Source organism: Sinocyclocheilus rhinocerous, unplaced genomic scaffold, assembly GCF_001515625.1.
Source record: "Sinocyclocheilus rhinocerous isolate Xijiao unplaced genomic scaffold, SAMN03320098_v1.1 scaffold475, whole genome shotgun sequence".
Classification (NCBI taxonomy): Eukaryota; Metazoa; Chordata; class Actinopteri; order Cypriniformes; family Cyprinidae; genus Sinocyclocheilus; species Sinocyclocheilus rhinocerous.
In genome coordinates, this window is record NW_015646677.1 from 1,408,271 (window position 1) to 1,422,882 (window position 14,612).

Consider the following 14,612-nt stretch of genomic DNA (forward strand, 5'->3'; position numbering starts at 1 on the left):
ACAAGAGTTGCAGCTATGGCAGCTGAGAAGGCCATTCTTTGTGTTCTTTTTGAAGAATTTTCGGAGCCTGATGAAATCGGTATAAACGCGTGTTTAATACGAGAAAACGCATCTCAAACCCCGTTGCACACCGTTTCCAGGAAACATGTCGTTCAAACCGGAAACCGTAGCAAAACGGTGCACACCGGTTTGAGCTTGAACTTGCCCCTGGTTTTGCAAATGAACTCTTCAAATGATCTATTTTATCCTGCGACAGAAATAAGCAATAAAACGCCTAAAACTAATAAACAAAAAGTTAGTAATAAAAACTAAAGACGTATTTTTTTAAATGACAAATACACAACACAGTTACTAAAACTTTAACCAAAATTAAAGTCAAAAATATAAAAATAAAACTGAAAAAAAATATCCGAGACTCCACCAACAACCAGCGCGAATAAAACCAGACTAATGCTGTGTAACTACAGCAGGCCAACCTACAAACCTCCCAAAAACAACTAAATCTGACTTCACCATCAACCATAATGCCTTAAACAGAGAAGATTTTGCATAAGCGCATAATTACATCATATTAGTTTAATAGGATCCAAAACTGGGGACTAGAACTTAATGTTGTATAAATGATACTTTTACATATATTATATTTATAGGATATATATTTATAAATTATTATTATTATTTATTAGACTAGTGTTGTATTTGATTTGTTACTACTAAATATTTACTCCAATATTGTTGTTTGACGTAAGCAATGTAAATGTTTTCGTAATGGTAGGAACTCAATTGAAGTGAAGTCTATGAGCGCCCTCTGCTGGTTATTAGAGTAAATGCATCGAAAAGGACAGATTTTCTAGCACTTTCCTGAAATCATCACACAGAGTGAACATATCTGTCAATATCAGTTACACAAAACGGTATCATTAATGAAAGCCTTTAGTTAAAATGAAATTGAAAAAAAAAAATGAAACAATAAACATATAAAAAATATTTTCATGACTCTCATACTAACTTGAAATGGCCACAAATTAAATTGTTTTGATATGTGGTCTATTATAATAAAAACAGAAAAACCTTAAAATATATAAAACATAAATAACTTAATGTATGACTCAAACTTAAAAGGTCCAAAATAAATGGTCTTTTATAGTAGAAAAAAAGATATTAAAATATTTTTATGGCTCTGTAAAACCTAAAAGCACCACACATTACTTTATGTTTTCAATAAATGGCCTATTATAATAGAAAATATATTATTAAAGTATTTTATGTCTCTGTAACTTAAAAGGTACACAATTTTAGTTTTTAATGAATTGTTATAAAACTCAAAACTTTACAATTGAACAGAATTATTAGACTGTGCTAAGATATTTAACACAATTTTAATATTTGCAAACGTTTAAATTATACTAGTTAGCACATCAACTATGAAATAAATATGACAAATTATTATTATTAATAATAATAAAAGTATAATAAAAACAAACTAAATAAAATAATACTCATACTAGAAAAAATGAGTGTAAAAATTAACAACAAAAAATAAATAAATAAAAATTAAATTCATAAGCCTTAAATAAAGTTAATGAAAAATAACAAAATAAAATATAAATACAATAAAAAGTAAAACATAAAATAAAAAAGAAATACACTGAAACTGAAATAAAAAAAAATTGTGTGAAAAATAAAAAATTTAATTAAAGGGATAAAAATAAAAACTAAATTAAAAAGTCATTACTAGAATAACCCTGACACAATAACATAAATCAATACTGACACGTGCAAAGAAAGGAGAAGCAGGAGTTCGGTCTTTTTCATTTATTTGGTGATATGTCACAGGTGACAATAAACTTACAGGAAGTTACTTCTGTATTACAAATAAAGCATCATCTGTACATAGAGACAGCTGCAGGAAACAAAAACAAAACCAACAAAGATCAACTGGAGTAAAAACGCTTTAAAAAGAGCCTGGGGCAAAAAAAAGAAAGAAAGAAAAAGAAACCGATCTAGAAGCATGAAGACGAACGCTGAGCGCGATGCATGTGGAGTTTGATCCCTGGTTCAGTGGCAGACGCACGGCTAAAGACACGCAGATCTATGGCAGCGTCGAGCTCCGGGACGAATCTAAAACACCGAGCCACAAACGTCTAAATATGGCACATTCACTCGAAGTGAGAAAGAAAGACAAACCATGGTAGGAGTTCAACAGTCGGGCTCAAAATCCCTCAAACTCCGGCTGCAAGACCCGCTTGGAAAGGCACGTGGTTTTTTAATAGTTATTGTCGACGTGAGCACATTCAAACATCTGATTGGACGCTTTGCGAGCGAACGAATGCTTGCAGAACAAAGACACGTGGGCTATGGGTGACGGCGTTTCTCTAGAAGTACAAAAGGAAATCAGTTCTATACTATATACAGAAGTGACGTTTACACGCTAATCTACTCTCAGACTATTTGGCTTGTTAATCGTACATCTAGTCTGATGTAACAGTGGCAGACAAGAGTCAAGCAACTACAAAAGTACGCAACAGTATTTCCTGCTACAGGTTTACTACGCCTAGATCTACGGTTTCCTCAGAGTAATATTAAATGTGACGCTCGCTATACTGTACACGCTTCGCTATCGTTCAAATAAATTAAACATTATTACCTTCAAACACGTATGAAATGCAGGATCCACATACTGTGTTGTTCAAATTAAGATTCATAGTGAAATTGTTCCCAGTTTTAAATAATACAAAATTTGACCTCAACTCCAACATCCTTCATTCGTTTAATAAAAAAAATACATAAAATACAAGTAACATCAGAAATATTGAACCCTTTTAAGTTTTATATGCGAGTGAAACTTGGGGAAAAATGTCCAGGTTGTGTTTCAGTCCCCGAAAAATGTAAAGAAATCAAAATATTTTAGTTTTAGGACAGCATTTCCATATTCTCAGTACTATAACGTGTCGGTAAAATTGTATTTAAATCAGGCAGTGCATTGAATACTATTAAGTACAAATACTAATAAAAATTCATCATATTTTTTTGGATAACAGATTTTTTTTGCACTTTAGTCATGAGAATCTGGGGTGAAATGTGCTTATTTGTCATGAAAATAACATCACAATGCAAAATATGTAGAACAGGGTTTTTGTTAGGTAAAATACAGATTTTTCCTAATTTTAAGGGGGAAAAAATGACCTAGATTTTATAATAATTAGTTTGTATATCGACAGGTGTCCTCCGCTACAGCAGGGGGCGCTGATAAAAATTAATACAATTAAATAAAACAATGGTCTAAATGGTTAAGAGGCTGATGAGATTTCCTCGTTTTGAAGAATAAACATAAACAGTCATTTCTAAAACATCCCACAATGCACTTCAGTCCAATATTGGCCGTCCTTTCGCAGCGATCGCAACACAAATCCATAAAAAACGAAACCGTCTGTCGCGAGGCGATACTGACTGAAGGATGGAGTGAGGTTTCTGGGTCATTCTCGACCGTTACTTAAAGATGAAGTTGAGAAGGACCTGGAGGAAGATGAGGAAGAGGATGATGGCCACATAAGAAGTAAATATATTTTAAAAACTACACTTTTTGGCCAGAAGACCTATCGTTTCATATTGTCGTGTGACCACGATAATATCGAGACTATCACGATATTGATAATATCGTTACATCCCTAAAAATAATACGTTTATTAAGTATGAGGTGAGAAGGCGTTTCACCTGTTAATGTCTTCCTGGGTTTGTCTGATCGACTCAATGGCACTTTGGATTTCACTCAGATCTGTTCCTTTCTTTCTGAGGCGGCTGTTGTGTTTGCACTTGTGCCCTGAATGAAAGATCATGATGAGTTTTTGGAGTGTTATTAGCATGTCTGTGTGTGTGTTTGACGTACTCTCGCTGCCTGAAGAGTCCTGGCGGTCCGGCTCCGGAGACGAGCAGCCACTTTCTGGACTTTTAGGTTTGTCACTCTTATGTTTCCGCTTTGGTCCCGTCACCTAATCAAACACACACGCCGACAAGAGAAGGACATTCACACGTTTCAGTCTTTATGTTATGGTTAAGACAGTCTGAATTGTGTATGTGATTCGCAGGCATTTTTGAAAGGCTTCAAACAGGGTCCAAAATGAACTTTTTTCCACATCTGCCAATGGCAATGAGGCAAGAACAACTTTACCAGCCATACATATGACATACTGGCCATGAAGCTGTATATTGGGTTCAAAAAAGACTATTATCCCTATAATAATGGGATTATTGAGCAGTTTTTCCTCTTGTATATTTTTGTCACTAGCTTTGTTTTCATCTAAGTTGCAAATTTGATTTCTAATTTTTTTTATTATTAGATTAATTATTTATTTAAAAGCAAATTAAATTTGTTATTTCTGTTATTAAATGTATTTATTTAAATCTTAAATTAATCTTAAATATTAAATAAAATATTTTTTAAATGCAAATGTAATTTCAAATAATTTTTATTTGTTATTTATTGTGTAAATGTAATTTCAAATTATTTTTATTTATTTTTAAATTTGTTATTTAGATGCATATTTAATCTCGACTTATTTTTATTGCATTCATTTAAATGTAAATTAAATTTCTGATCTTTTTATTATTACATTTATTATTTGTTTGAATGCAAATTTAATTTCCATTTTTATATGATATCCTAAGAAAGAATTTATTTTCATTTTTTATTACATTTATTTTTGTTTAGATGCAAATTTAATTTTTTATGTTTTTATTACATTTACATTTATTATTATTAATTTCTAAGCATTTATTTATTTTTTACATTTGTTACTGAAAGGCAAATATAATTTTGAATCCTTTTTTATTATTTATTAAAATCTTTCAGAATACCACTAAAAATATTGTGAATAAAGCAGCGTTTCCACATACAAAGATTCACAAACCAATGTTAATTTTGGACCCTAGTTGCAAAGACGCACACCTGATGCAACCAAAAAAACAAACAAAGATCACACAGGCATGCATGCAAGTCACTTGCAAATGCCCAAGAGCACAAAGAAAAAACAAAAGCTGAAACTGAGACAGCGGTCATGTGACCAGGTCAGGCAGCAGATGATTGGTTGCTGTGCAGAATGCTGATTGGTTGGTTGAAGAATGAACAGAAAGCGCAGGCAGCGGCAGGCGGTGATGAGATGGAAGCAGAGAGAGGGATTGTGGGTAGAACGAGGGAGGGGTGGGGACAGAAGGACGTACCTGGCTCAGGTAATTGTCCCTCCGGGAGCCCTGCTGGGTACTGAGACTAACTACACTGGCTGAACGTACCATAGGCGTCCTGTGGCGCACTTTGGTCTGAATAAAGCCGTCTTTCTCGAACTGAATCAGATCGTTGAGCGGATCCCACGGACGAGTGCTAGGACACAGAGAAACACACCGTCCTCACAGTAAACAATGCACTTCCTGTCCAGCAGGGGGCAGCAGGTGTTAACCCTGCTTCACACACACTCCATCTGCAGTGCATATGCCGTGCATATTTTTTTCCGCACCCATGTTAATGGATTATTAAAATTAATTAAAGCCTACTATGTTTCACAGTCAACACATTTGGCTTTTTGGCTAGGTTTAAAACAAGGAAAAGTGCACTTTTAGGTGAACAAGGCAATATGGCATTCATGGAGGTAGAAAAACAAAGGTATTTATGAACCGCAGAATTGCTTTTATGAAAGATTTAAATGCAAAAGAAAAGGCACGAGAGTGTGACTGTTTGTGTCAGTTGTAAGTTTTAATTTAACATTTTTTGATAGCCTACTACTTTTAAACATAAGGAAAGTAGACTGTAGGCTGTTTAAATGTTTTGCCACTTGCTTGAGCAACTTTATATATAAATGGAAGTAAAACGCATTGAATAAAACGTTGCTTATATTTATTGCGTTTAAACGTGAATGAAGCTATGAAAGATTGTATTTCTGTACTGTGTAAAAACAGAACCACAATGCTGAAGAAGTATTTTCAGTAACAATGTTTGGATTTGAAATTGAAATAATGGATAAATGTGACCATGGACCACAAAACCAGTCATAAGGGTGAATTTTGTGAAATTGAGATTTATACATCATGAATAAATAAGTTTTCCATTGATGTATGGTTTGTTAGGATAGGACAATATCTGGCCGAGATACAACTATTTGAAAATCTGGAATCTAAGGGTGCAAAAAAATTAAAATATTGAGTAAATCACCTTTAAAGTTGTCCAAATGAAGTTCTTAGCAATGCATATTACTAATCAAAAATGAAGTTTTGATATATTTACGGTAGGATATTTACAAAATATCTTCATGGAACATGATCTTTACTTAATATCCTAATGATTTTTGGCATAAAAGAAAAATCGCTAATTTTGACCCATATAGTGTATTGTTGGCTGTTGCTACAAATATACCTTATGACTGGTTTTGTGCTCCAGGGTCACAAAGGTTGTGTTTGTGGCAAACAGCTGCGGATCAGGAGCGGAATGCAAACTCATCCCCTGTGAAAGCACAATGAATCCGTGCTGCTTCTGCACAGCATACATAACGCACACGGACTGCATACGCACTGCAGAAGGAGTATTGTGAAACGAGCAGGCAGGCGTGACTTACTCGGCGTAGCGGTAATGCCACTCTCCGGTGACCGGGTCCTGCTCGAACAGAGCGGGCATCCACTCCTCACACTTGGCCTTGCGCTCGCGTGCCGCCTTCCTCTGAGCCTCCTCCAGGATGAACTTCTCATTGGTCGCCTCTGTCTGGTCCTTGTTATTGATGGCCCGTGTCACATGTTGCCACAGCCTGAAGATCACACAGAAACACTTCTGAAAATGTGTTCATTTTCCTAATTAGGGGTTATTTCTCTTGTTACTGAGCGTTAGTGATCACTCAGAGCCCTATTAAATCCCTTTGTTTTTTCAAATTCTGTTTCAGTTTTTCTAGATTGTTTTAATCTGTTTTAGTATTAGTAGATTTGATTTACAATTATTTTTTAAACATAAAATACATTTTCACGATACCTTTTTTCAGTTTAATTTCTTTCTGGATTCCATTTTTTATTTAATTATATAATAATACATTCATTAATTTTAAACAATAATTAAAGATTTAATAATTAAAAAATATTAAAATAATCTTTTAGGATTTTGTTTAATGTTTCTGGATTTCCATTTCTTTCTTGTTTTCTGTTTTCATTTTTCTGGATTCCATTTTAATTATAATTTAAAAATATATAAAATCATATTTCTAGATTTCTTTTTAATGGTTATTTAAAAAGCATGTCTAATTGATTTAATTTTTCCCAAATTCTGTGTTTTCCTTTTAATTTTTCTGGATTTTATTAAACCAATTTAATGGTTTAATAAAATATTAATAATCAAAATCATGTCTAATCAAGTGAATTCATAAAGCTCAAATAATTTAATCATTTATTAAAACTTTGAGAATAATAGGGCCCTATGAAATGTATTCAGAGATTCTGTAATGTCTGTTTTATTTTTTCCTGGATTTTTGATTAATACAAATGTAATAAAAACTGAATGCATAAAACCATGAACAATGTAATTAATTTAAAAAAATCCTTTTATTTCCTTTCATTTTTAGAATTAAAGCATGGACGAAAAATTTAAGTTTGAATAATTGCATTCTTATTTTTAGTAGTAGTATTTTTGCAGTTTAATAGTATTTTTGTGGATTAATATTCACAGACACTAGTTCATTTCACAATCTGATTCATTATACAGCCCTACTTTTGATTTATTCATAAAAAATAACTGCACTGTGTAAATGAGGTGATGAGCATGGTTACCTCTCGGACTCAAACTCGCCCTGTTCTTCAGGAGGGACGTTGCAGCGGATCAGACGGTTCTGCCTCAGCTCCGGCGTCGGGTTCCAGAACGTCTCCATCTCACCCGTCTTCTTATCATTGATGAAGACTTCACTGTCCTGTAAAACAAGGTCAAGGTCAAGTTTATTTATATAGCACCTTAAAAGCAACGAGTGCTGACCAAGGCGCTGCACAGCCAAAACATCAGAAATATCAACTAACAAAAGTATTAAGACAATATAAAATTTGAAATCATTAAATAATACAATAAGTAATGCAAAACATCACCAAACAAAAGAAACAAACAAACAAAACAAAAGCCTGAGAAAAAAAGATATGTTTTAAGAGATGATTTAAAAGAAGATAACGTAGGGGATGACCTGATGGATAAAGGCAAAGAGTGCGCACGCACACACACACACACGCACACACACTCTCACACACACACACCGTGGTCCATCTGACCTCTAAAAGACATCTAAGAAACTTAGTTTCAGGTCCAAATACAATTAGATCTGCTTAAAAATAGTCTTGCATAGCCAGATTTGTCACTATTCCGGCTAAGAACCGCCCACTTACGACAATTTGATTGACATGTAAAGTGGCCAAACACATTTTCGGATTTCTATGTAATATTTACCGCTGATTTCTAGTGATTTTTATGTGCAGATGGTCTGGTTTTTGACTATTATACTCACCCAGTGCCCCTCAAGTGTCGCCAGCACCTCCTTCCCGAGCTTGATCTTCCCGCTGATCTGATTCACGCTATCACTGCTGCCGAGGAACGGCTGATGGACAGAGAAATATCAGTCACGCCACTGAATCGAGTCACATGAAGCATCGCTCATTTGTGGATGTTGTGCCATTATCGGTGTAGCATTTGGTTTGTAACGGATGTGATGTGTGTGGCCTTTCTGTCGGCGCCCCACTGTTCTTCTGAATGTCACAAAAACTTGAAAACACCCTGACATGAGTGTATAAACACACACACCTTGAGTCTGAACTCCAGCTGAGCGCTGTAGCCCGTCTTCTCACAGGCGATGGACACCTGACCGCCCAACTCCAGAGTCATAGTCCCGTACAGGATCCCTGAGACACACACACACACACACACACACACAGCATGTGTGTTAATCTGTGGTGTATCTGAGTGTTAGTGAATACACCTGTGTGTAAGTTATTTTATTTGCACATGCTCTCTTATAAAATTGTCTTACAACAACTCACAAATCACTGGACAGACAGATGTTAAAACATGATGCTCGCTAAGCTAGACCTTAGTCTTCAAGAGATGGGTCTTTGGTAACACTTTATATTAACAATTGGACATTAACAAGATTAACAGATCAAAAGTGAAAAAAATGGAGAGAAAAAACTATTAAATATGTATTTTAATAATAATAATGTATATATATATATACACACACACACACACACACACATGAACACTTGAATTATAAATATATTTCAATATATAATAATAATTACTATTATTAATTCTAAATATATATTTAAATAAATGTATCATTAAAATGTTAGTTATAATTATGAAACATTTCTAAATATTTATATAATTACATATTTTTTATATTTGTAAATATACAATATATATATATATATATTTGTTTATCAATTTAAATGCACATTATCTAATCATCTGTTTAGTGTTATATAGTGCAATAATGCTTTTATTGTTATTAGTGAAAGATAAAGTGTTACCAAACTCTCATATGTTAACTAAATGTAAGACTCTAGACTGTATACTGCACACGTATCTAAACGAGTCCAAACGAGTTCCTCAACATGTAAACATACCTAGATATGTCCCTACAGAAGACAACACAGGGCACGGGTGTTAGTGGCGCAGTATGAGCGCTGTATTCAGATACTGTTAGCTGTGTGTGTGTCTGTGTGTGTGGACAGACCTTTGCAGTGTGCGTAGGGCATGTTCATCACGTAATCCTCTCCTCTGTTCAGAAACGATAGCCTGGCTTCACCGTCCAAGATGGCCGACAGAGAGTTTCCTGAGAAACACGGCAACAAACTCACAATCAGACACGCGTGTTGCACAAAATGACGTGATTTATCATCGTATCTTCTTACCGTAAAACTTGGACTTGGCCAGGATGCTGCCGCTGAGACAAAAGCCATCCTTCCTGTTGCTGACGTAAAAGGCTGAAACCGGAGGATGATGGGAAACCTGGAGGAGGACAGACACGTTATGTTGGTGTGAAGCTCAGTAGAAACTGATCTGAATTAAAGTGGGTTTTGCTGCTTGACCTGTTCAGCGATGTAGAAGGTTTTGCTGTTGGTTTCGGTGTGGATCCACAAACAGCGAAATGTTTCTCCAATTATGGGGTTGTATGGTTTCTTCAAACCCTGTCAGTGACAAAAATGATGAAAATATGACGGAAAACGACAGATTCCAGATGTCTGAAGGGCTGTTAGTGAATGTGTCTTTACCTTTGGCTTCTTGTAGAATCCAGAAATGTACCATTTGACCACTTTCTTCATACGGTTATAAGCGTTTTCCTCCACTGCCGCTCTGATGAGTTCAACAAAACACAATTACGGTAAAGTTACTGTAATAAAATGACCTAAGATCTAATTTGATGCCTTTGTGTGTATTTTTACCAGGGTTATTATTGTTAACTAACACTAAAACCATAAAAAACATTTCTGTTTCTTAAAATAAAACAAAGTGAAATTTTTTTTTTCTCTAAAATTACTAAAACTAAAATTAAAACTAATAAATCAAAATTAATAAATATTATTTAGACATTAAAAAGACAAACAACAAAATCAATAAACCTTGAACTAAAATTAATGTGAAAACATTAATAAAATCTAATTCAAAATATTACTACAAATAAATATTACAAAAAACTATAATAGTATTTCAACAATACCAAAATAACATTTGTTTTGACATTTTATTTTGCCTTTACACTGAGAACTATATGTGGACAAATTGTTTATTATTGTGAGTTAGTGAGTTTAAATTATTTTTATTATTGTTTATTATTATTATAAATGTAATTTATTTCATTTCATTTAATATTATTTAGTGTGATTTTACCATGTTTGGTCCACTTCATTTTTAATCCATAACTATGCTAAAATTATTTTAATATAAATTAAATATAAATAATTAAAATAAATTTACCAAATTTAAATAAATGAACCAATAATAATAATAAACCAAAAACAAATAAACTAAATATAAATGGTTTACCATAATAAACCAAAAATAAAATAGTTAAAATATTTTTTAATAAAATAATTTTTCAACCATTTTATTATTTATATCAATTATTTTATTATTATTATAAATGTAATTTATTTCATTTCATTTAATATTATTTAGTGTGATTTTACCATGTTTGGTCCACTTCATTTTTAATCCATAACTATGCTAAAATTATTTTAATATAAATTAAATATAAATAATTAAAATAAATTTACCAAATTTAAATAAATTAACCAATAATAATAATAAACCAAAAACAAATAAACTAAATATAAATGGTTTACCATAATAAACCAAAAATAAAATAGTTAAAATATTTTTTAATAAAATAAATTTTCAACCATTTTATTATTTATATCAATTATGTTTTTTACATAATTTATTGTTCCTAATAAGAGACTAATTTGGAACAATTTGGATTACATGTATGCTCCTCTCCAATGTCATTTAATTAATTATTTATATACTATTATAATAGTTCGCTTTTATTTTTACATTTTCATCGTCATATTTTTTATTTTTAGTTTGTTAAGAATTTTGTTCTTTTGTCATTTTAATTTTTTAATTTTAGAATTTATATTTAGCTCAATTTTTTTTATTTTAGTTTTACTAATACTAGTACTTCAAAAAAAAATTTTTTAATTTCTAATTTTCGTTTTGGTTTCTATTGTAAGATTTTCATCTAAAATGCTCATCTAAAATCATGATTTTGTATTAGTTTTCATTTGGTTATTTGTGAATATAAAGGCGCATCTGAATACTCTGAGCTGAGCGTCTGTGTGTTACTCTCTTACTCGGACAGGAAGTCGGCGTGATAGTAGTAATCGGACAGTTTGTCCAGGAAGGACCGTGGCTCCAGGATGAAGGTGGGCAGCACCACTTTGGACAGGTCCATGCCGGGCCGAACCTGCTTCAGGAGAGTCCAGATCAAAGATTTATTCTCCTCTGATACCGTCTCTGTCTGAGCCGCTTCACCAGCCTGAAACACACATACACACACGTTGTGTTTCCATGTTTTATGGGGACATTCCATAGGCCTAATGGTTTTTATACTGTACACACTGTATGTTCTATTGCCCTACACCAACCCTACCCCTAAACCTACCCCTCGCACCACAGACTTACTGTTCATCTCCCAGCTGTCTGCTGTAAAAATAGCTGTCTGAATATTGTGTTAGCATGTGTGCGTCAATAACACTCCACTCCAGCCAAACGCATGTGAGGACCTCAATAATTCATGATGATAATGTCATAATTTACAGTGTTTTTAGACGAGGGACTGCGTCGTTCACGCACCTCTCCCAGCTCCTCGTGGCTCTGCTCGATGTACGTTGTTTCCCGCAGCGTCTCGTTGGGATCGAGGTCGATGTACGAGTCTTCCTGACGCTCTGACGTGTCGCTGTCGCTCTCTTCACTTTTCTCCATCACCTCGTTTTCCCACTCCTCCTGCTCCTGCTCGTTCTCACGGTCCGATTTATCTGAGTACAGGTCTGGATCCTTAAACTGGTCGCTGTCGTTAAACCTGACGGATCACACAAACTCTCAGTTAATATGCAAACACAGGACTTGCATTAATCAATGACCAGTGATGCTTTAACTACTTCAGTTTCAGTCAATATGTGCATACAGAGTGAAACAGTCAGTTCATGTAATAAAACAAACTCAAATCTGATTTGATTACTAGATGTCTTAATTTGCTTTTACACTCTTTGTTTATTAAAGTGATTATTCTTATTTTAAATAAATAAATAAATAATAATAATAAATTATAATGTATTCATTTATTTAGTTACAGTGATTTTACCATGTTTGGTTAACTTCATTTTCAATTCTGAACTATTAATATTATTTTAAAAAATATATTTATTTAAATAAATAATTATAAATATAATTATTAATTATAAAATTAAAAATAAATATATAAATAGAAAATTTATATATATATATAAAATTTCAATATAAATAAAAAAATATATATTTTTTTTCTTTAAAACACTTGATTTTTTTTATGACAATTTATAGTTTTGGAAGTAAAAACTTTACTTCCAAAGTAGGAAGATTGATTTTTAATGAAATGATTTGTAACGCTATATGCTTTTTTTTTTAAATCACCTGTTTGCATTATTTCAACTTATTTTTAAAATCACATTTAAGACCTGAATTCCTGGTGAAAATCTACATTACCCATGATGCTGTACAGGAAATTCCACCAATCAGAGAGACTAGGCATCAAAAGAGCTTGCAGGGAACACAAACTCCCTATATATATATATATATATCCAGGATATATATATTAGTCGTTTTGTCAAATCATTTCTGCTTGAAATCAAAGTTTGTAATGCTGTGATTAAACTCATAGCTGCTTGGTTTGGTTCATGGTTTATAATGTTTATGAAGATGTTTTTTTTTTTTTTTAATCTCTATGGGAAAATAAACGGGAAAAAAACACTTCCGGAATCAATTTTGCCGTAAAAGTGGACGTTAATGCACTTTATTTTAAATGTGCATTTAAACAAAGTCATTTCTAATATTGGTCATGTGCCATAAAATACAAAGAACTATCGTCTTACCCAAGACTGAACTCTCACTTAAGATTTAAAGTGAAAGTCACGGCACTCCGCCGCTGAACGTCCGATATTAAAAATGAATACGCGAATGTCACTTCTTATCAGCGCTGAATAAAATATTCATCTCGAGAGCCAGTAAGATAATGTGTGTGTCTCACTGAAAGCCCTGCATGTTGTGTGCCCTCAGCAGACTGTAGAAGTTGATGTGCGAGTGCTCTGCGGTCTGCGCCGTCTCCTCTTTGCCCTCTCGGATCATCGTTCGCTTCAGCAAACTCGAGCATTTCAGAGCCAGTTCAAGAGCGTCCATCCAACAGCGGCCTGCACACATGACACATGACAGGTTTATAAAGACTGATGCTGCAGTAACATACAGCGCTCCTTCTGTAAGTCTGTGTGTTTGTGTCTCACCGTCTGATTCTGAAGCTGCTCTGAAGATCAGGTGGCTGCTGGGTAACGGCTGAGTGATGGAGCCCACGGCTTCTCCTTTAGGACCCTGAAACAAACATGAACATCATAGACACTTCATCCACACATAAAAACGAATATAAGTAATATTAAAAATTTGATGAATATTAAAGAGCCGATATTGTACATACTCTTATCATTTTTTTTGTATTTTATTTTTGTTATTATTATTGTTTTTATACCTTCCTTTTATTTAAAAATATATATTTATTTAATTTTATTTAATACACACAGTTTAATAGATGTTTTAATAAAAAAATTAATACTTTTTTTCAGTGAGGATGAATTAAATTGATCAAAAGTGACACTAAAGACATTTATAATGTTCCAAAGATTCAATAAATAAATAAATAAATGCTGTTCTTTTGAACCTTCTATTAAATTCTTTCTGAAGAATCCTGTAAATATTTTTTTTTTCTAAAAAAAAAAATAATATATTATAATAAAAACATTTTAATATAAAAATGAAATATAAAAAAATATTTATATTTTATTTTTTATTATAATAAAAACATTTAATA

At 32.9% G+C, this 14,612-nt stretch overlaps 1 protein-coding gene across 1 annotated transcript in view; it reads right to left on the minus strand.

The window, feature by feature from the left end:
• Positions 1–3,476: 3,476 nt before the first annotated feature.
• LOC107707960 (oxysterol-binding protein-related protein 8-like) overlaps positions 3,477–14,612 on the minus strand; it is a 15,503-nt gene continuing 4,367 nt past the window's right edge. The window contains exons 6-21 of the mRNA XM_016512080.1: positions 14,035–14,119; positions 13,785–13,944; positions 12,356–12,581; positions 11,854–12,038; positions 10,273–10,354; positions 10,090–10,188; positions 9,913–10,009; positions 9,735–9,833; positions 8,801–8,898; positions 8,508–8,597; positions 7,792–7,928; positions 6,600–6,785; positions 5,218–5,374; positions 3,887–3,989; positions 3,715–3,820; positions 3,477–3,516 (exon numbers count right to left, since the gene is read on the minus strand). Coding sequence (XP_016367566.1) covers positions 3,477–3,516; positions 3,715–3,820; positions 3,887–3,989; positions 5,218–5,374; positions 6,600–6,785; positions 7,792–7,928; positions 8,508–8,597; positions 8,801–8,898; positions 9,735–9,833; positions 9,913–10,009; positions 10,090–10,188; positions 10,273–10,354; positions 11,854–12,038; positions 12,356–12,581; positions 13,785–13,944; positions 14,035–14,119 — 1,950 coding nt within the window. The remainder of the gene's footprint in view (positions 3,517–3,714; positions 3,821–3,886; positions 3,990–5,217; positions 5,375–6,599; positions 6,786–7,791; positions 7,929–8,507; positions 8,598–8,800; positions 8,899–9,734; positions 9,834–9,912; positions 10,010–10,089; positions 10,189–10,272; positions 10,355–11,853; positions 12,039–12,355; positions 12,582–13,784; positions 13,945–14,034; positions 14,120–14,612) is intronic.